General features: G+C 39.7%; 1 protein-coding gene across 2 annotated transcripts in view; it reads left to right on the plus strand.

Annotated features, from left to right (window-relative positions):
- LOC126266847 (motile sperm domain-containing protein 2-like) overlaps nucleotides 1-23,252 on the plus strand; it is a 92,217-nt gene that overhangs the window by 63,957 nt on the left and 5,008 nt on the right. For both annotated transcript variants that reach the window (XM_049971448.1, XM_049971447.1), the window contains 2 exons: nucleotides 4,890-5,087; nucleotides 8,126-8,266. In XM_049971448.1, coding sequence (XP_049827405.1) covers nucleotides 4,890-5,087; nucleotides 8,126-8,266 — 339 coding nt within the window. The remainder of the gene's footprint in view (nucleotides 1-4,889; nucleotides 5,088-8,125; nucleotides 8,267-23,252) is intronic.

Raw genomic sequence — 23,252 nt, forward strand, 5'->3', positions numbered from 1 at the left:
ACCAGATATTACAGCAGGCATATTATTAAAGATCCCAATACCACAACAGATAAATGCAGACTTTGCAAACAACGAATAGAAACAGTAGATCACATCACAAGCGGATGTACAATAGTAGCAAATACAGAATACCCCAGAAGACATGACAATGTAGCAAAAATAATACATCAACAGCTTGCATTACTTATTAAAAAAACCCGTTCCCACATGCAAGTATGCGCCACAAAATGTACTGGAGAATGACGAATACAAATTATACTGGAACTGAACCATTATAACAGATAAAACAACACCACATAAGAAACCTGACATCATACTCACGAATAAAAAGAAGAAATTAACACAACTAATTGAAATATCCTTACCCAATACAACAAATATACAAAAGAAAACAGGAGAAAAAATAGAAAAATACATCCAACTGGCTGAGGAAGTAAAGGATATGTGGCATCAGAATCAAGTTGACATTATACCAATTATACTATCAACTACAGGAGTCATACCACACAATATCCACCAGTACATCAATGCAATACAGCTACATCCAAACTTATATATACAACTACAGAAATCCGTAATTATTGATACATGTTAAATTACCCGAAAGTTCCTAAATGCAATATAACATATACCGTACAGTTAAAAGGAAGTCACACAAGGTCCGCGTCACTTTCCACTTTTGACCAGACAAAACGTCAGAGTAAAGAAAGAAATAATAATAATAATAATAATAATAATAATAGTTGCCTGCCTCCTGCATGAATTTGTCAAACAATTGGCCAGGTGTGAGTAGGACTCATGCCCTTAGGATTCTTGTTGTTGTTGTGGTTTTCAGTCCTGAGACTGGTTTGATGCAGCTCTCCACGCTAATCTATCCTGTGCAAGCTCCTTCATCTCCCAGTACTTACTGCAACCTTCATCCTTGTGAATCTGCTTAATGTATTCATCTCTTGGTCTCCCTCTACGATTTTTACCGTCCACGCTGCCCTTCAATGCTATATTTGTGATGCCTTGATGCCTCAGGACTTGTCCTACCAACCGATCCCGTCTTCTAGTCAAGTTGTGCCACAAACTTCTCTTCTCCCCAATCCTATTCAATACCTCCTCATTAGTTATGTGATCTACCCACCTAATCTTCAACATTCTTCTGTAGCACCACATTTCAAAAGCTTCTATTCTCTTCTTGTGCAAACTATCGTTCATGTTTCACTTCCATACATGGCTACACTCCATACAAATACTTTCTGAAACGACTTCCTGACACTTCAGTCTATACTCGATGTTAACATACTTCTCTTCTTCAGAAACGCTTTCCTTGCCATTGCCAGTCTACATTTTATATCCTCCCTACTTCGACCATCATCAGTTATTTTGCTCCCCAAATAGCAAAACTCCTTTACTACTTTAAGTGTCTCATTTCCTAATCTAATTCCCTCAGCATCACCTGACTTAGACTACATTCCATTATCCTTGTTTTGCTTTTCTTGATGTTCATCTTATATCCTCCCTTCAAGACACTACTCATTCCGTTCAACTGCTTTTCCAAGTCCTTTGCTGTCTCTGACAGAATTACAATGTCATCGGCGAACCTCAAAGTTTTTATTTCTTCTCCATGTATTTTAATACCTACTCCAAATTTTTCTTTTGTTTCCTTTACTGCTTGCTCAATATATAGATTGAATAACATCGGGGAGAGGCTGCAACCCTGTCTCACTCCCTTCCCAACCACTGCTTCCCTTTCATGTCCCTCGACTCTTATAACTGCCATCTGGTTTCTGTACAAATTGTAAATAGCCTTTCGCTTCCTGTATTTTACCCCTGCCACCTTTAGGATTTGAAAGAGCATTCCAGTCAACATTTTCAAAAACTTTCTCTAAGTCTACAAATGCTAGAAACGTAGGTTTGCCTTTCCTTAATCTTTCTTTTAAGGTAAGTCGTAAGGTCAGTATTGATTGCCTCATGTGTTCCAACATTTCTACGGAATCCAAACTGATCTTCCTTGAGTTCGGCTTCTACCAGTTTATCCATTTGTCTGTAAATAATTCGTGTTAGTATTTTGCAGCTGTGGCTTATTATACTGATAGTTCATTAATTTTCGCATCTGTCAACACCTGCTTTTTTTGGGATTGGAATTATTATATTTTTCTTGAAATCTGAGGGTATTTCGCATACATATTGCTCACCAGATGGTAGAGTTTTGTCAGGACTGGCTCTCCGAAGGCCGTCAGTAGTTCTAATGGAATGTTGTCTACTCCGGGGGCCTTGTTTCGACTCAGGTCTTTCAGTGCTCTGTCAAACTCTTCGCGCAGTATTGTATCTCCCATTTCATCTTCATCTACATCCTCTTCCATTTCCAAAATATTGTCCTCAAGTATATCACTCTTGTATAGACACCTTTATACTCCTTCGACCTTCCTGCTTTCCCCTCTTTGCTTAGAACTCACCTTTATACTCCTTCGACCTTCCTGCTTTCCCCCCTTTGCTTAGAACTGGGTTTCCATATGAGCTCTTGATATTCGTACAAGTGGCTCTCTTTTCTCCAAATGTCTCTTTAATTTTCCTGTAGGCTGTATCTATCTTACCCCTCGTGATGTGCACCTCTACATCCTTACATTTGTCATCTAGCCATCCCTGCTTAGCCATTTTGCACTTCCTGTCGATCTCATTTTTGAGACGTTTGTATTCCTTTTTGCCTGCTTTATTTACTGCATTTTTGTATTTTCTCCTTTCATCAATTAAATTCAGTATCTCTTTTGTTACCCAACGATTTCTACTAGCCTTCGTCTTTTTTACCTACTTGATCCTCTGCTGCCTTCACTATTTCATTCCTCAAAGCTACCCATTCTCCTTCTACTGTATTTCTTTCCCCCATTCCTGTCAATTGTTCCCTTATGCTCTCCCTGAAACTCTGTACAACCTCTGGTTCTTTCAGTTTATCCAGGTCCCATCTCCATAATTTCCCACATTTTTGCAGTTTCTTCAGTTTTAATTTACAGGTCATAACCAATAGATTGTGGTCAGAGTCCACATCTGCCCCTGGAAATGTCTTACAATTTAAAACCTGGTTCCTAAATCCCTGACTTACTATTATATAATCTATCTGATACCTTTTAGTATAACCAGGATTCTTCCATGTATACAACCTTCTTTTATGATTCTTGAGCCAAGTGTTAGCTATGATTAAGTTATGCTCTGTGCAAAATTCTAACAGACGGCGTCCTCTTTCATCTCTTAGCCCCTATTTTTTTATTCATTATTAAACCTTCTCCTGCTTTACCCCTATTTGATTTTGTATTTATAACCCTGTATTCACCTGACCAGAAGTCTTGTTCCTTCTGCCACCGAACTTCACTAATTTCCACTATATCTAACTTTAACCTATCCATTTCCCTTTTTAAATTTTCTAACCTACCTGGCCGATTAAGGGATCTGACATTCCACACTCCGATCTGTAGAATGTTAGTTTTCTTTCTCCTGATAACGATGTCCTCTTGAGTAGTCCCCACCCAGAGATCCGGATGGGGGACTATTTTACCTCCAGAATATTTTACCCGAGAGGACGCCATCATCATTTAACCATACAGTAAAGCTGCATGCCCTCGGGAAAAATTACGGCTCTATTTTCCCCTTGCTTTCAGCCGTTTGCAGTACCACAGCAGCAAGCCCGTTTTGGTTATTGTTACAAGGCCAGATCAATCATCCAGGCTGTTGCCCCTACAACTACTGAAAAGGCTGCTGCCCCTCTTCAGGAACCACACGTTTGTCTGGCCTCTCAACGGATACCCCTCTGTTGTGGTTGCACCTACGGTACGGCTATCTGTATCATTGAGGCACACAAGCCTCCCCACCAATGACAAGGTACATGGTTCATGGGGGGAGGGTTAGGTTTCGTATCAAATGTAATTATGTACATAGACAGATGATCATCCACTCTGGGAATCGACAATCTTAACCACTTTTGCCTTCCATCAACATTGGTACTGACGAGATGTCGGTTCCAGGGATCCAAAGATTTTTGGGAGTCCTACTTGCACCTGGCAAATTCTTTTGTTCAACAAATGGCTCTTTGGTTTTTATATGATCTCCAATGTGATGCATTGAGATCGTCATATGGCGCTCTATCAGAAAATTAAATACCTTACCACCCTCTTGACTCAGCTTCACTGAGGTTTCTTGAAAATGAGTACCAGTCATAAAATGACTGGTGTCTTTGAGTGTCTGATGACAAGTCAATGTAGACAGTTCTTGACAGCTTTGTTGTACTTACGACCTAGTTTCTGTCCAATATTTGGTCTTCAGATATGTGTGTGTTTATTGCTATGTCTTACCTACATGTCATGTTAAAGTACTTTCCCTATCGGCCATAGGGATATGCGCTCGCCACATAGGTTACTTCTCTGAGAGTTAATGAAGGACTGTTGCTTTGATAGAGTAGCTTCTGATGGAGAATGGCATGTGCCAGTGACTAAAAGTGTGTTATTTTGTATTAACAGTTTGGTCGAAGCACAAACAGGTATTTCAACTTTCCTTGCTGTATATTAAGTTATGTTTGATAATAACAGGGCTGATGTTGAAAGCTTTTGTGGTGAGAAGAGACGATAATTTAAAGATTATAAACCAATTTTTGCACATGTGCGTTTTCTGGAACAATGAGGTAGTGTATATTAAACAATGGAAAATCCAGGATGGAATGTAACAATATTATGAAAAGGATAATTGCTGTTCACCATATAGCAGAGATCCTGAATCACAGTCAGTCTTTTTGTTGTGCCTATCTGCGAGTCAGCATCTAGACTATATGGTGAGTAGCAGCTATCCTTTTCATAAGTAGTTCATGTTAATAGAGATTTTGGCTGTGAAGATAATTTTCTAATTTTTTTAAATTTCAGGTAAAAACTACATCACCTGAAAAGTTCAGAGTACGACCAAGTACTGGTACTTTGATGCCTTCTGCTTCTGTGTCCATCAGTATCACATTACAACCTGGTTACCAAGCACAAGGATTGTCAAGAGAGAAATTTCTTATTATGAGTCTGCCGGTTGAGTCTGGTAACATGAGTCCAACAGAATTGGCTGATCTGTGGAGGGTATGTTTTGCTATGTACAAGCAATGGAGCTATCCAGTTAATTTATAAAAGGTTATGAAAAAAGTTACATTTAAGTTATCCACATGCAATTTTGTACAAATCATTAAATAAACATGCATGTAAATATTAATATAGCAATGATAGTGTTCTTCAGGCCTGAGATTCTCCCAGTCTATACATTCTCGTATAACTTACAAGAATGCAGCCAGGTGACACTGTCATCAAATGCCATTTTTTTGACAGGGGAACACCCTGTCATTTCCTTGGGAAAACTACAGCAAGTAACTACTGTACAAGGGAATTTCAAATCTCGGTTTGTAGAGCAATTTCGGTAGGATCACTCACTCTCTCTCTCTCTCTCTCTCTCTCTCTCTCTCTCTCTCTCTCTCTCTCTCTCTCACGCGCACCTGGCATCTGGAGGTCTACATAATCTTGCAAGGCCCTCGTGAGCTGTCGAATTTTTTGTTGGAGCCCTGAAGACTGAAGATATTTTCTGTCTTTGGAAGCTGGCTAATCTTTGCCGTTACTAAGATACAGAACGGCAAAAATACAAGCTTCTTAGTCCTCCTCCAGGGTCCTTTTGCTTTTTTGTTTTCGGAAACATAACTTGTGAAATCTGGCAGTTGTTATAGCCATTTTCCTTGTAGACTTGGTGTAAATGGCTCAATTCCTTGTGTAGGTTTTCAACATCTGAGATGGCTTCTGCTCAATGCACTAAGGTCTTCAGAACAGAACATTTCTGCAGCACATGGCAATAGCTGTTAACTTGCAGAAATCGTTGCATGAGGTGGGGTTCTAGTAAATACTGCGACTGACATACCCATTTGCTTTACGGTGGGTGTGACCATCCAGGAACAGCAAGACACCATTTGTCTCTACCTCTATCATTAACTTGATGTTCTCGTGCATACTGTTGTGGTCCAATAATTTTCCCAGCTCTTCATGTTCAGGAGACCAGGCAATGAACATGTTGTCGACATAATGATAAAAGCAACTAGGCTTTGCAGGAGCTGTGTCCAGGGTGACATTCTCAAAGTACTCGATAAACAGGTTGGCTATAACTGGAGCTGATGGGCTCCCCATTGCGATGCTGTCCATCTGATTAAAATATTCTCCATTATACAAAAAATACGATGACTTCACACTTTGCTTCAATAAATTCACAACAGTTCCCCAAATAACTGGGAGAGCAGATGTATAGAATCCTAGATGGCAACATGTGTGAATAGCGACACCACATCGAAGTTGGCCATAATCTCTCATCCTTCAAGACTCATTCATGTAACGCGACTGATGAAGCCCATCACATTCTTGATGTGATGCTTACAGTAACCAACGTGTGGAATAAGGATGCTGGCCAGATGTTTCACAAGTCTGTAAGTCGGTGATCCAGTGGTGCTCATGATGGGGTGTAGAAGTGTGTTCTTCTTGTGAATCTTTGAAATGCGATACAATGCAAGTGGTAAAGATGGCTGAGGGAGGAGATTTTTTAATAACTTTTTCTTCCAGTGATGCCCACTTTTTTTTGGACAGAATGTGTGCACTATTGAACTGTACTGTGTAGAACAAGAGATGCTTTCACCTTCAGTACATTTGAAGCAGAGCATGCTCTAGAAAAACAGATATAGTGTTGCATTCAAAGAGATGTGTTATTACATGGACTAATAGTTTCTAGGATAGTGTAATAAAAGAAGCGATAGAGATAAAAATTTGTGCCTACACCTTCTATAAAAATGGCAGCTTGCAACTAAGCACAGCTTGGGATCTGGCAACTGGAAGTGTGAAGCCGGTTGCAGTGGGCACGCAACGTAAACGTTACATTATAATGGCACTGCAGCATGCACCAGTGGAACTGCAGAAGGCAGTGTGGCTATAGTAAGGGTGGTGGCAGTAACCAAAAGACAGTCACCACTTGACAAAGGCGGAGGAGTACTGAGCCTGAGGCTTGTGGATTTTAAACCATTTGATGCAGCTGGAAGCTTCAGAGAATATTGTAGTATATATCGCCAGAAAACCGTGTATTCACAGATTAATGTAATCATTTCTGCATTTTGATGTCATTAACCCTTTCGCACTTGTCTGGCCAGCCAACAGGGGCAAAGATATTGTGCACCTGGCTGGCTAGCAGCTGACTTAGCCAATGACCGTTGTAGGCTATATCCACTGTAGGATCACACACTCCAGCTCACATAGAACTACTCTTCATTATTACTCGTTTTAAAGTCAGTATCACACTGTACAGTCACAGTGGTTGCAGTTGATGATAACCACAAAAAGAGAGCTTCAAAACTAATCAAAGCTTTCTGTTTTATTTTGAGTTAAGTTATTTTAGAATAATAAGAATTTCATTTGTGAGTAGAAATTATGTAACTAGAAATTTACACCACCAATGTATGTGCTTATAACCAACTAAAATTTCATTAGCACCAGACAAATATGTTTAAAGATATATGGAGTTAAAGTGACTTGTTCCTAGTGAACATACCCAAAACTTGGACATATGCTGTTCTGTGTGGCAGTGTGTGTTGCTGAGAAACTGCACATACTTTGCTGCACTTTTTTCTTTTGCTACATCTAATACCTCAGTTCATTAGGATAATTCCTGCCAGATTTGTCTTTTGTCTTGGGTAGGTTAAGAAATCAAATTGCATCTAATAGGTAGACTTGAAAGCATAAAGAAACCAGGTGTGGCTAAAGCTTTAAAACTTTCCCACAAGAAGAGGAGCAGGAATGTTGAAACGTGGACGACAGCGAGTTGCTGTTCCATAGTGTATGTTGACCTGCTTCCAAGCACTGACATAAATGTATACCCTTAGTTGTCAGGTGTTTCTATCTGCTGGGCATACATGTATGCCTGCAGCTGCAAAAAGGTTAAATATGACTTGAGTTTAGATACATTAATGTAACAATAACATTGCAATGTCTAAATAAATTACTTTCCAGTTAGGGGTGCTTGGAAAATAATTAAAGGTTGCTGTTCTGTGGGGTGATTGAACATTGATACCATTTACTGATATTTCTCTCTTTATTTTAAACAGCAAGCTGCAGGAAAACCAGTGTGTCAGCACAGATTAAAATGCCACATTCCATCTTCAAGCGACTCCTCTGCTCGGAATGGCTCTGCACTTACATCAAATACAATGGATATTGATCAGCAAGTAAAACAATTCTCATCAAGTGTAAGTAACTACGTCTTCAGTCATCTTTGTTTCTAGTAAATAAAATGTATGTCCTAGATTTCTTTCCACAGCTCAGAGACCTCTCTCCACAAGAGAGAGTGAAGTACTAAGTGAAGCAGTACCACTTAACAAAACTATTAATGTGGAAAAAAATTGACTTGACAGCTCATTGGCCAAATTTCTTAAGTACAGAAGCTTGGGGTTCAACACCTGCTCAGTTAAAGGGTATTATATGCTGTTGATTGATCTTTTCACCTTTCCTTAGCATATGTGATAGATGGCTCATTTAATGTGCGTCCAGAGTCTGTTAAAATACGAATCTGCTTGTATGTGAATTGCTAAGCCAGTTTACAAGTTTGGGGAAAATGATTGTGAAACACCGTCAGTTGAAACATACGTAATAAATCAGTCCAGTGCCAGGACTAACCTTTTGATTGAGGACATTCTTAATTTGACAGAATTAACAATATGTTGAGATTAATTGGTTGTGAGCTGCTGCACAAATATGTCATTTGTATTCTGGACTCACTTCCTCCTGCCATAAAGTTATGTAACCACTGAATAATACATTTGGATTGTCTGAATTCTAGGGGTCATTGTCACACTGACACTGTCTGTACCTGTTAATGATTTTTTTAAAAACTTACTGGTATGCATAATCAAGAAAATAAATGTTAGATTGAGTATATAGGTAGACATATAAAAGCCACCCAACAACACGATTAGTAATTAATATTTCCACCATTTATTAATAAATTGTCAACACTGGACTGGTGAAGACCAACCTAGTTGCTGCTATAATTTCAACCTAAGTAATTTAAAATTTAAATAAATAGTGTTTGTATCAGCTCTTAAAATTTGCTGATCAATGAATGATTTTACAGACCCTAAAGCTCAGAAAATAAAGTTTGACTCAATCCGAAATCGTTCGTAGCTGATGCAGTCCACCATTGACATGAAATGAAATGCGAAATAATTCGAAGTAAAAGACGAGCTGTACATGCATAAAAACAAAAGCCCAAACAAGTGCCAGATACGCACTGTGCTGCCAGGGTTAAAATTCTCTCAGCATTAACAAGGAAAAAAAAATCTAAGTTCAAGCAGGTAAACTGTTGGTAAGAGTGACACAGATCTTGACTCTTCAAATACTTTAAACACATTGCCTCCCTCCCTCCCACTCATTCAGTCACTCTCCTTACCCTCCCTCTCACCTCCCCCCCCCCCCCCCCATTTCGCCCCTCTGAGGCCCCATTGCATCACACTTTGGACACCAGAACCTGTGTGTATTGATGCCAGAACCCCTTGCCAGTGGCAGCAGGTGACCCTAAGGCATAACCTGCCTCCTTGGTCCCTTCATAGCCTCACAGTACATTGAAAATATTATTCTCCAATGGAATTGTAGTGGTTTTTTCCACTACATGGCTGAACTAAGACATCTTTTAAGCACTTTCTCTGTCATTTGCATTGACCTTCAAGAGATTTGGTTTCCAGCAATGCAGACCATGCCCTTCGTGGCTGCTGGGGATATAATAAGAATCGTGCTACCGATGACGGTGTTTGGCAGAGTTTGCACATACGTTCTGGGCACTCTATACAGTGAACTTGTACCTCTTGATACACCATTGGAGGCTGTGACTGTTCAGATAAGGGCGTTTCAGGATATTACTATGTGCAATGTTTACCTCCTTCCCAGTGGTAAAGTACCTTAGAAGACATTGTTTCCATTGGTTTCTCAGCTCCCCCCCTCCTTTCCTAATCTTGGGTGATTTCAGTGCTCATAATCCATTGTGGGTGTAATGAAGATGACTGGCTGTGGTAAGGACCTCGAAAACTTACTGGCACAACCTTACCTTTTCCTCTTGAATTCTGGTGTCCCCACACAATTCAGTTGGTGCATGGAACTTTCTTGTCCATTTACCTTTCCATCTGCAGCACTTGTCTTTTCCCATCCATCCATTGAAGAGTCCATCCACTGCAGAGTTCACAATGACATGTATGGTAGTGACCATTTCCCAATCTTCCTGTCCCTCCCTCAGCATCACTTCCATAGACACCTGCCCAGATGAGCTCTCAACAGTGTTGACTGGGATGCTTTGCCTCTATCACCCTCGGCTCCCCGCTGCATAGAGATATTGAGGAGGCAGATTAGCTGCCTACAGTACACGCTTTTCTCATGGGAAGTATCGGTGTGTCAGTACTGTCGCACACATACACCTCATGAGAAACTAGTGTAGTGTAGGCAGCTAATCTACAATGGAAAACCAATACATAAAGCAAGCAGAGCAACCAATATTCTATGTACCAGTTATCCCTGTTGTCTCCACATTTTAGTCATGGTGCAATGATTATTAAACAGGATATCTGTAACCAGATTATAAAAAGTAATTTTTTCATTGGTTGTTGGCCAGAGCTAATTGGCTCATTTGTGTAGATTCTTTGTTAACAGTCCAGAGAGTTGATGGAACACCTTAAAGCTGCCTCTCTACCTTCCCATTCTCAAACAGCATACGGAAAAAACAAACACTTAAATTTTTCTGTGTGAACTCTGTTTTCTTTCTGTGATGATCATCATTTCTCCCTCACGGATGGGCACCTACAAATGTTTTCACACTATGAGCAGAAAATAGGTGATTGGAATTTCATGACTATGTCCTGCCACAGGAAAAAAAAAACACTTTCAGTGACTGCCACCCCAATTCGTCTATCATATCCAGCGCACTCTCTCTCCTATTTCATGATAATATGAAACAAGTTGCTTCTCTTTGATATTTTTGGATGTCCTCTGTCGATCCTATCTAATGTAAATCCCACACTGCACAGCAGTACTCCAGTAGATGAGGGACAAGCAATCTTAGTAGACATTGTTACATTTTCTAAGTGTTCTGCCAAAAAATCAGTCTTTGATTTGCACATTATCTTTGTGATCATTCCAATTTGTTATTCATGATTGTAATCCTTAAGTATTCAGTTCAGTTGACAGCATTTAGACTTGTATGATTTAGTGTGTAACATAAATTTAATGGATTTCTTTCAGTAATCATTTGGATGACTTCATATGTCTCATTATTTACAGTCAATTCCCACTTTTTGAATCATATAGATATTTTGTCTAAATCATTTTGTAGTTGGTTTTGATAATCCAATGACTCGATAAGATGGTAAATGACGGCATCATATGCAAACATTTTAAGAGGGCTTCTCAGATTGTCTCACAGATACTTTATGCAGAGCAGGAACAGCAGAGGGCCTAAAACACTTCTGTGGGAAATGGCACAGATTACTTCTATTTCACTCAATGACTTTTCATCAGTTATTATGAACTGTGGCATTTCTGACAGGAAATCATGAATTCAGTCACACATCTGAGATGATACTCCATAAGCATGCAGATTTGATCAGGAGATGCTTGTGAGGAAAGTGTCAAAATGCTTCTGGAAATCTAAAGGTATGGAATCAATTTGACATCCCTCATCGATAGCACTCATCACTTTGTGAGAATAGAGCTAGTTGTGTTTCATAAAAATGATATTTTTTGAATTCATGTTTCATGTTTGTCAAATCATTTTCTTCAAGGTAATTCATAATGTCCCAACACAGTATATGTTCGAAAGTCTTATTGCAAAACCTTGTTAGTAATATGAGTCTGTAATTCAGTGAGTTGCTCCTGTTTTCTTTCTGGGGTATTGGTGTGACTTGTGCAACTTTTCAGTCTTTAGGTACAGACCTTTCTTTGAGTGAGTAGTAGTATATGATTGCCAGGTATGGAGCTTTTATATCAACATATTCTGAAAGGAACCTGACAAGTATACAATCTGGACCAGAGGCCTTACCTTTATTAATTGTTTAAAGCTGGTGAACTACACATAAGATCTGCTTGTAAGTTATTCATGTTGGCAGTTGTTCTTGATTTGAATTTTGTAATATTTACTTAGTCTCCTTTTGTGAAGGAATTTCAGAAAACTGGATTAGTAAATCTGCTTTAGTGAAATTATCAGTAACATCACCATTGTTATCGCGTATTGAAGGTATTGAATGCACCTTGCCAGTGGTGTACCTCACATAGAGCCAGAATCTCTTTGGATTTTCTGTCAGATTTTGAGAGTGAGTATTGTTGTGCAAACTATTAACAGCATCTCGCATTAAAGTTCCTGCAAAATAATTTGTAATGTCTTTAAAACTTTGCCAATCTTGGGATTTTCCATTAGTTTTCATTTGGCCTCCCCCCCCCCCCCCCCCTCTCCTTGTGCAACAGAGTTCTGATCTATTTTGTGTACCATGGGTGATCAGTGCCATTTATTATTAATTTATTTGGTATAAATTGACATCAATATAATTTATTTAATTCAAACCACATTTGGTCTATGCGTAGTCAGTCAGTTTGGAAGGAATGGAGACACTCGCTTCAGAAGGTGTTGTGCAAATTTTTATTTATTTATTAAAAACAAAGATTCCAAGACTTATCAAGCGGGAAAGCGCCGGTAGACAGGCACAATAAATAAAACACACACACACACACACACACACACACACACACACACAACCACACACAGAATTTCTAGCTTTCGCAACCGATGGTTAATATATTTTTCCCATGTGGAAGTTTCTTTCTATTTTTTTATTTATTTTTTAGGTTTATTTTACGTCGAATTTTTAGTGGGTTGAGATGTTAGTATTCAGTCTAGTTAAAACCACCTTGTCACTAATCCCTGACGCTCCCTATATAGACAGGATTCGGTGTTGCAAAGCGGTCAAGTATATTTTTGCAACCATTTAAACTTCAGGTGGGCTCTTGAACTAATTACTCACAATAATTTTCTGCAAAATCATTCAGTAATAAAATTTCAGATGACGTTTCATGCTTACCAATGACTTTAAACATGTATTTTCACCAACTTACAGATGAATGGAAAAACTGGTAGACACCGACATTGGGGAAGATATGTTTGGATTCTGTAGAAATGTTGGGACATGTGAGGCAATACTGACCTTACGACTTACCTTAGAAAATAGATTAAGAAAAGGAAAACCTATGTTTGTAGCATTTGTAGACTTACAGAAAGCTTTTGACAACATTGACTGGAATACTCTTTCAAATTCTGAAGGTGACAGGGGTAAAATACAGGAAGCAAAAGGCTGTTTCCAATTTGTACAGAAACCAGGGGCATGAAAGGGAAGCAGTGGTTGGGAAGGGAATGAGACAGGGTTGTAACCTCTCCCCGATGTTATTCAATCTGTATATTGAGCAAGCAATAAAGGAAACAAAAGAAAAATTTTGAGTAGGAATTAAAATCCATGGAGAAGAAATAAAAACTTTGAGGTTCGCTGATGACATTGTAATTCTGTCAGAGACAGCAAAGGACCTGAAAGAGCAGCTGAATTGAATGTACAGTGTCTTGGAAGGAAGATCTACGTTGAACATCAGTAAAAGCAAAATGAGGATAATGGAAAGTAGTCAAATTAAATTGGGTGATGCTGAGGGAATTAGATTAGGAAATGAGACGCTTAAAGTAGTAAATGAGTTTTGCTATTTGGAGAGCAAAATAACTGATGATGGTGGAAGTACAGAGGATATAACATGTAGACTGGCTGGCAATGGCAAGGAAAATGTTTCTGAAGAAGATAAATTTGTTAACCTAAACTATAGATTTAAGTGTCAGAAAGTCGTTTCTGAAAGTATATTTATGGAGTATGGCCATGTATGGAAGTGAAACATGGACGATAAATAATTTGGACAAGAAGAGAATAGAAGCTTTCGAAATGTGGTGCTACAGAAGAATGCTGAAGATTAGATGGGTAGATCACATAAATAATGAGGAAGAATTGAATAGAATTGGGGAGAAGAGAAATTTGTGGCACACCGTGACTAGAAGAAGGGATTGGTTGCCTGGACTTGTTCTGAGGCATCAAGGAATCACTAATTTAGTAGTGGAGGGTAAAAATCGTAGAGGGAGACCAAGAGATGAATACACTAAGCAGATTCAGAAGGATGTAGGTTGCGGTAGGTACTGGGAGATGAAGAAGCTTGCGCAGGATAGAGTAGCATGGAGAGCTGCATCAAACCAGTCTCTGGACTGAAGACCACAACAACAACAACAACAACAAGAATAACAACAACAACAGTGAGGGTAGATTAAAGCCACCACAAACTATAATTATATGAGTGGGGTTCCTATTTGAAGTGAGACTAAAGTTTTTTTTAACTGTTCAGCAACTGTATCATCTGAGTTTGGGGGGGGGGGGAAAGAGAGGGTTTGTAAAAGGAACCATTTATTAATTTATTCCAGTTGTCAGATATGACTGCTACCCATACTAACTGATAGGAGCTATCTACTTCAGTGTCACTACAAGTTAAATTACTTGTGACAGCAGTGAATACACCACCACCAGTATTTAATCTCTCCTTTCAGAAAATGATTAGATCCTTGTAAAAATTTTGGTTGTACTTATTTCTGGCTTTAGCCTATAAGAATTTGAGACTCTGGTTCTTTCCCAACACAGCTACAACACTTTAGTTGCAAAGTATTGATTATTACTCTGTCTACCCTCTTCCTGTCTTTCTCCTGCACCATTTGAAACTGAAGCCCTTTCTGTACTTTCCTGAGACCCTCTAACCTAAAAAAAACTGTCCAGTTCCCTCCACACAGCTTCCACTACTAGAGCAGCCACTTCCAGTGTATAGTGGACCCCTGACCTATTCAGTGGAACCCAGAAACCCACCACCCTGTGGCCAAAGTCCAGGAATCTGCAACCCACATGGCCACAGAATCACCTGAGCCTCTGATTCAGACTCTCTACTCGGCTCTGTACCAGTAGGACTACAGTTGGTTCTGTTAATGATGCTACAGGTGTTAAGCTCTCTCTTAATCTCAGAATCAAGATTGTGGCAGGCTTTCACTTCAGCTAGCCATCAAGCACAAGAGAGAATCTCTTCCGATCTAAAGCAACAAATATCATGAACCATGGACCTTGGCGTTGGTGGGGAGGCTTGCGTGCCTCAGCGATACAGACAGCCGTACCCTAGGTACAACCACAATGGAGGGATATGTGTTGAGAGGCCAGACAAACGTGTGGTTCCTGAAGAGGGGCAGCAGCCTTTTTAGTAGTTGCAAGGGCAACAGTCTGGATGATTGACTGATCTGGCCTTGTAACAATAACCACTTGTAACAATAACCAAAACGGCCTTGCTGTGCTGGTACTGCGAACAGCTGAAAGCAAGGGGAAACTACGGCCGTAATTTTTCCCGAGGGCATGCAGCTTTACTGTATGATTAAATGATGATGGCGTCCTCTTTGGTAAAATATTCCAGAGGTAAAATAGTCCCCCATTCGGATCTCCGGGCGGGGATTACTCAAGAGAATGTCGTTATCAAGAGAAAGAAAACTGGCATTCTACGGATTGGAGCGTGGAATGTCAGATCCCTTAATTGTGCAGATAGGTTAGAAAATTTAAAAAAGGAAATGGATAGGTTAAAGTTAGATATAGTGGGAATTAGTGAAGTTCGGTGGCAGGAGGAACAAGACTTCTGGTCAGGTGAGCACAGGGTTATAAACACCAAATCAAATAGGGGTAATGCAGGAGTAGGTTTAATAATGAATAGGAAAATAGGAATGCGGGTAAGCTACTACAAACAGCATAGTGAACTCATTATTGTAGCCAAGATAGATACAAAGCCCACACCTACTACAGTAGTACAAGTTTATATGCCAACTAGCTCTACAGATGATGAAGAAATTGAAGAAATGTATGATGAAATTATTCAGATAGTGAAGGGAGATGAAAATTTAATAGTCATGGGTGACTGGAATTAGTGTAGGAAAAGGGAGAGAAGGAAACGTAGTAGGTGGATATGGATTGGGGCTAAGAAATGAAAGAGGAAGCCGATTGGTAGAATTTTGCACAGAGCACAACTTAATCATAACTAACACTTGGTTTAAGAATCGTGAAAGGTTGTATACATGGAAGAACCCAGGAGATACTAAAAGGTATTAGATAGATTATATAATGGTAAGACAGAGATTTAGGGACCAGGTTTTAAATTGTAAGACATTTCCAGGGGCAGATGTGGACTCTGACCACAATCTATTGGTTATGACCTGTAGATTAAAACTGAAGAAACTGCAAAAAGGTGGGAATTTAAGGACATGGGATCTGGATAAACTGAAAGAACCAGAGGTTGTACAGAGTTTCAGGGAGAGCATAAGGGAACAATTGACAGGAATGGGGGAAAGAAATACAGTAGAAGAAGAATGGGTAGCTTTGAGGGATGAAGTAGTGAAGGCAGCAGAGGATCAAGTAGGTAAAGAGACGAGGGCTAGTAGAAATCCTTGGGTAACAGAAGAAATACTGAATTTAATTGATGAAAGGAGAAAATATAAAAATGCAGTAAATGAAGCAGGCAAAAAGGAGTACAAACGTCTCAAAAATGAGATCGACAGGAAGTGCAAAATGGCTAAGCAGGGATGGCTAGATGACAAATGTAAGGATGCAGAGGCTTATCTCACTAGGGGTAAGATAGATACTGCCTACAGGAAAATTAAAGAGACATTTGGAGAAAAGAGAGCCACTTGTACGAATATCAAGAGCTCAGATGGAAACCCAGTTCTAAGCAAAGAAGGGAAAGCAGAAAGGTGGAAGGAGTATATAGAGGGTCTATACAAGGGCGATGTACTTCAGGACAATATTATGGAAATGGAAGAGGATGTAGATGAAGATGAAATGGGAGATATGATTCTGCGTGAAGAGTTTGACAGAGCACTGAAAGACCTGAGTCGAAACAAGGCCCCGGAGTAGACAACATTCCATTGGAACTACTGACAGCCTTGGGAGAGCCAGTCCTGACAAAACTCTACCATCTGGTGAGCAAGATGTATGAAACAGACGAAATACTGTAAGATTTCAAGAAGAATATATTATTTCCAATGCCAAAGAAAGCAGGTGTTGGCAGATGTGAAAATTACCAAACTATCAGTTTAATAAATCAAAGCTGCAAAATACTAACACGAATTATTTACGGACGAATGGAAAAACTAGTAGAAGCCGACCTCGGGGAAGATCAGTTTGGATTCCGTAGAAATACTGGAACACGTGAGGCAATACTGAGATTACGACTTACCTTAAAAGAAAGATTAAGAAAAGGCAAACCTACGTTTCTAGCATTTGTGGAGTTAGAGAAAGCTTCTGACTGGAATATTCTCTTTCAAATTCTAAAGGTGGCAGGGGTAAAATACAGGAAGCGAAAGGCTATTTACAATTTGTACAGAAAGCAGATGGCAGTTATTAGAGTCGAGGGGCATGAAAGGGAAGCAGTGGTTGGGAAGGGAGTGAGACAGGGTAGTAGCCTCTCCCCGATGTTATTCAATCTGTATATTGAACAAGCAGTAAAGGAAACAAAAGAAAAATTTGGAGTAGGTATTAAAATACATGGAGAAGAAATAAAAACTTTGAGGTTCGCCGATGACATTGTAATTCTGTCAGCGACAGCAAAGGACTTGGAAGAGGTGTTGAACGGAATGGACAGTGTCTTGAAAGGAGGATATAAGATGAACATCAAGAAAAGCAAAACAAGGATAATGGAATGTAGTCAAATTAAGTCAGGTGATGCTGAGGGAATTAGATTAGGAAATGAGACACTTACAGTAGTAATAGTTTTGCTATTTGGGGAGAAAAATAACTGATGATGGTCGAAGTAGAGAGGATATGAAATGTAGACTGGCAATGGCAAGGAAAGCGTTTCTGAAGAAGAGAAATATGTTAACATCGAGTATAGACTGAAGTGTCAGGAAGTCTTTTCTGAAAGTATTTGTATGGAGCGTAGCCATGTATAGAAGTGAAACATGGACGATAAATAGTTTTGACAAGAAGAGAATAGAAGCTTTCGAAATGTGGTGCTACAGAAGAATGCTGAAGATTAGATGGGTAGATCACATAACTAGTGAGGAGGTATTGAATAGGATTGGGGAGAAGAGAAGTTTGTGGCACAACTTGACTAGAAGAAGGGATTGGTTGGTAGGACATCAAGGGATCACCAATTTAGTATTGGAGGCCAGTGTGGAGGGTAAAAATCGTAGAGGGAGACAAAGAGATGAATACATCAAGCAGATTCAGAAGGATGTAGGTTGCAGTAGGTACTGGGAGATGATGAAGCTTGCACAGGCTAGAGTAGCATGGAGAGCTGCATCAAACCAGTCTCAGGACTGAAGACCACAACAACAACAACAACAACAACAACAACAACATCATCATTAGTACCAACACAAAGCCACCAACTGCAGTTGACTGTACCTTGTGCTCTTCAGTGGCAACTGGAAGCATCCATTCCACATCTGGAATGACTGCTCCCAGTATTCAGAGTGTGCGCAGTAGGTTCCTTCCCAACCTTTGCAGCCATATCTCTAAAAGGCCCCATTATGCAGCTAATGTTAGAGCTCTGAATTGCTGGTAATCCCACTGTCTGTGAATGCCCAGACCTTGCAAGCTGAGAGGCTTTCTCTGGAACAGGGTGAGCTAGTGCGTCTGGCTTATGGACCTTGTCAGCCACAGATAGTGCCTGAAACCTGTTCATCAGGTGAACTGAGGTGGCCTTCCTGTTGATCCCATGGAAAGTCTTTCCACATGAACATGCACAAAATAGAGGAGTTGAAGCTAAAGAGAGATGATTAAATTTAAAATAAGTCTCTTCTTATGAGTAGCTATGATGGCTCACAGTAGTCTGATGCTGCTGCTGGTATGAGAGGGGGGAGGGGGGGGGGGGGATCAGTGCTGCGGCAGTGGCGACATCAAAAGAACTGGAGCAGAAGCACCTTGGAACCGTCTGCCTCACGTCGCCTTTATGCTTCGAGGCATTATGATGTCACGGCTATATTAAGCCCACCCTGCTGTCAGTCATTCAGTGTGGATAATTTTGTTCAGTGCATGCTGCAGGCTTGTTTAGTGTTCTGACTTCAGTGTCTAGTGGACTATTTTATATGATTATATTTTATTCGTTTACTTTAGTCTCTTAGTGTATTGTGAATTAAGTTTGCAATGGATAAATCTGTTACCAAAAAGGTGTACTTGGAAGCTGATGATGCTGCAAGTCAACCTCCAATTATTGTGTTAATTGCTTCATCGTCTTCAGGCAAGGACTGTTCACAACCAAAACCTGGACAGTCCAGCAAGAGAAGATCATTTCAGATAGTCTTGGTTGACCAAACACACATGGATAGAATATGAAGCATCTACTGAAAGGTTTTTTGCAAAACCTTCAAAGTAAGGTGCTAAAAATCTATTAAAATTTCCTTCAAAAAAGGTTTATTTACCTCCAGAGGGTTTTCTAACTGGAGAAAGGCTTTGGGAATATTCAATCTTCATGAAAATACGTTTATGCATGAAGGTGTTCTGAAACTAAATTCTATCACTAACCGAAGTGTGGCCTCCCAATTGAATGAACAGTTACAGGGTGTTTTAAAAATGACCTGTATATTTGAAACGGCAATACAAACTAAACGAGCTACGATAGAAATACACCGTTTGTTGCAATATGCTTGGGACAACAGTACATTTTCAGGCAGACAAACTTTCGAAATTAGGGTAGTTACAATTTTCAACAATAGATGGTGCTGCGGTCTGGGAAACTCTATAGTACGATATTTTCCACATATCCACCATGCATAGCAATAATATGGCGTAGTCTCTGAATGAAATTACCCGAAACCTTTGACAACGTGTCTGGCGGAATGGCTTCACATGCAGATGAGATGTACTGCTTCAACTATTCAATTGTTTCTGGATTCTGGCAGTACACCTGGTCCTTAAAGTGTCCCCACAGAAAGACTCACAGGGTTCATGTCTGGTGAATAGGGAGACAAATCCACGCCGCCTCCTGTATGTTTCGGATAGCCCAAAGCAATCACAGGATCATCGAAATATTCATTCAGGAAATTAAAGACGTCGGCCGTGCTATGTGACCGGGCACCATCTTGCATAAACCACGAGGTGTTCGCAGTGTCGTCTAAGGCAGTTTGTACCGCCACAAATTCACGAAGAATGTCCAGATAGCGTGATGCAGTAATCGTTTCGGATCTGAAAAATGGGCCAATGATTCCTTTGGAAGAAATGGCGGCCCAGACCAGTACTTTTTGAGGATGCAGGGACAATAGGACTGCAACATGGTGCTTTTCGGTTCCCAATATGCGCCAGTTCTGTTTATTGATGAAGCCGTCCAGGTAAAAATAAGCTTCGTCAGTAAACCAAATGCTGCCTACATGCATATCGCCGTCATCAATCCTGTGCACTATATCGTTAGCGAATGTCTCTCATGCAGCAATGGTAGTGGCGCTGAGGGGTTGCCGCATTTGAATTTTGTATGGATAGAGGTGTAAACTCTGGCGCATGAGAAGATACGTGGATGTTGGCGTCATTTGGACCGCAGCTGCAACACAGCGAATGGAAGCCCGAGGCCGCTGTTGGATCACCTGCTGCACTAGCTGCGCGTTGCCCTCTGTGGTTGCCGTACGCGGTTGCCCTACCTTTCCAGCACGTTCATCCATCACGTTCCAAGTCCGTTGAAATTTTTCAAACAGATCCTTTATTGTATCGCTTTTTGGTCCTTTGGTTACATTAAACCTCCATTGAAAACTTCGTCTTGTTGCAACAACACTGTGTTCTAGGCGGTGGAATTCCAACACCAGAAAAATCCTCTGTTCTGAGGAATAAACCATGTTGTCCACAGCACACTTGCACGTTGTGAACAGCACACGCTTACAGCAGAAAGACGACGTACAGAATGGCGCACCCACAGACTGCGTTGTCTTCTATATCTTTCACATCACTTGCAGCGCCATCTGTTGTTGAAAATTGTAACTACTGTAATTTCGAAAGTTTGTCCGCCTGAAAATGTTGCAATATGCTTGGGACAACAGTACAAACGGTGTATTTCTATCGCTGCTCGTTTAGTTTTTATTGCCATTTCAAATATACCGGTCATTTTTGAAACACCCTGTAGATAGTGATATGAAGAAAGGCCGTTTAGCTCTAGAGACAATTTTTACTACCATAAAATTTCTATGCCGACAAGGACTAGCAATTACAGGGCACAAAAATGTAAACTCAAATTATTTTTCAGTTGTAGGAACTCCAAAAGGAGGACATTCGGGGTATAAGTAGACATCCCACGATATTCAAAACGAGATCATTGATCTACTAGGAAAGTCTGTGTTGAGAAAGGTATTGGCTTCAGTCAAGAAGAATGAACATTTTCCTATTATGGTTGACGAAACAAAAGCTTCTTCGATTCACAAATAAGTGTTATTTTGTATTCGTGCTGTAGATGATACCTTAATCATCAATGAAGACTGTATTGGGTTATACAAGACCCCCAACACTGAATCACAAACTTTGTCTAGTATTTTAAGACTTTTTTGGCTCGTCTTGATTTGTCAATGGATAACTTAAGAGGACAGTGTTATGATGGTAAGTTCAAAGGACTAAAAAAGTTAGTATAGATATACAACCAGAAGTACATCATGTGCACTGCACTGCTCTCAGTTTAGACTTGGCAGTTGTAGGCAGTCTGTGCCATCTTAAATCTGAGGGATATTATGGCTTTAGCCAAGGCCTTAATAAACACTGTAAGGGAATCCAACAAAAGGATGGGACTTTCCAGAAGCATGCACTGTGAGAGCGCCAGCGACCACGCTGGTCTATGACCCCTTTGCCTGACTCGATGGACTATGTGAGCTTCTAGTATCTTGAGAATATTGAAAAACTTTGCAGAAAATGTTTCAAAAAACTCTAGTTGTTCTTCAGAGGACAAAACAGAGGCAGGTTGCAAATGTGCAGGGTACCTTGAGTCAATGTTGCCTTTAAAGACTTATTTCTTTTTGCATCTTTATTGCCTTGCAATGAACCTAGTGGAGGATGTCACTGAAAAAATTCAGTGCCCTCATCTAAGTGTTGATGATCTGGAAAAATATATGAAGGCTTGATTTATATATTGAATGGAAGACGTGATAGTTTTGAACACTTTTGGGAATTGTGTTTAAAAGAAAAACCTTCACAAGTTGATGATCCTTCACTTCGGAATCGAAGTATACCAAAGAAGTATGAAAACAACGAAGCCAGCTCGCCACACACTTTCAAAACCCCAAAGGAATACTACAAAGCTATTTACATTGAAGTTTGTGAAATGGTGCAATCTTGCATTACTGAGTGGCTTGCTTTTAGTAAACAGAGGTTAAACAAATTTGGAAAAATCAACTGAGTTTTTAAAAAATGACCTAGACATTAAAAGACTGCACACTTACACTTGAATATGTTAGCTGATATCACTAATAAAAAAAAGCTGGTCTAAAAAAAGTGTGACATAAGAAAGTAAATTACACAAGAGCCTGAAGTTGGAGAAATGTTATGTGAACAGCAGAAAGGTCATTTAGCACCCTTAGACGTCTGAAGTCATATCTCCGATCAACACTGGAACAGAAGTGATTCAACAACTTGGCTATTTTTCATGCCCACCAAGATGTTTTGGATGAATTGGATATCCAACCAGTCACTGACGACTTCATATTCAGTAATACAGTCAGACGTTCGACATTTGCACCTTTCTAGACACTCGAGCTCAAATAATGGCATTTAGAGCAATAATAAAAATCTTTATAAAATATAGAATTCAATACATACATAATGTTAAATTTTCAGTTTCAAAATATAAGTACTAGTTTAGTACTGTATTACTATAGTGCTGTATTAGTTTTTTTCAAATACCTAAATATTTTTACGGTGTAAGACCCAATTAAAACCCGCTATTTACTTACTTTTCGACTGAAAGTATTAGGCATACTGTATTAACTTTATTAACTGCATTAAAGCCTTAACTTTAGGATACTGTTTTTATTTAATGAACCTTGAGCCTTATTCAAAGTAAGCTTAAATGAACTACTTCACTCCTTAATCAAAGTGCTATTACTGTGTGACAGCAATATTTTATGCTTTATTCTTTTAATGATAG

The sequence above is a fragment of the Schistocerca gregaria genome, chromosome 4 (genome assembly GCF_023897955.1).
Source record: "Schistocerca gregaria isolate iqSchGreg1 chromosome 4, iqSchGreg1.2, whole genome shotgun sequence".
Lineage (NCBI taxonomy): Eukaryota > Metazoa > Arthropoda > Insecta > Orthoptera > Acrididae > Schistocerca > Schistocerca gregaria.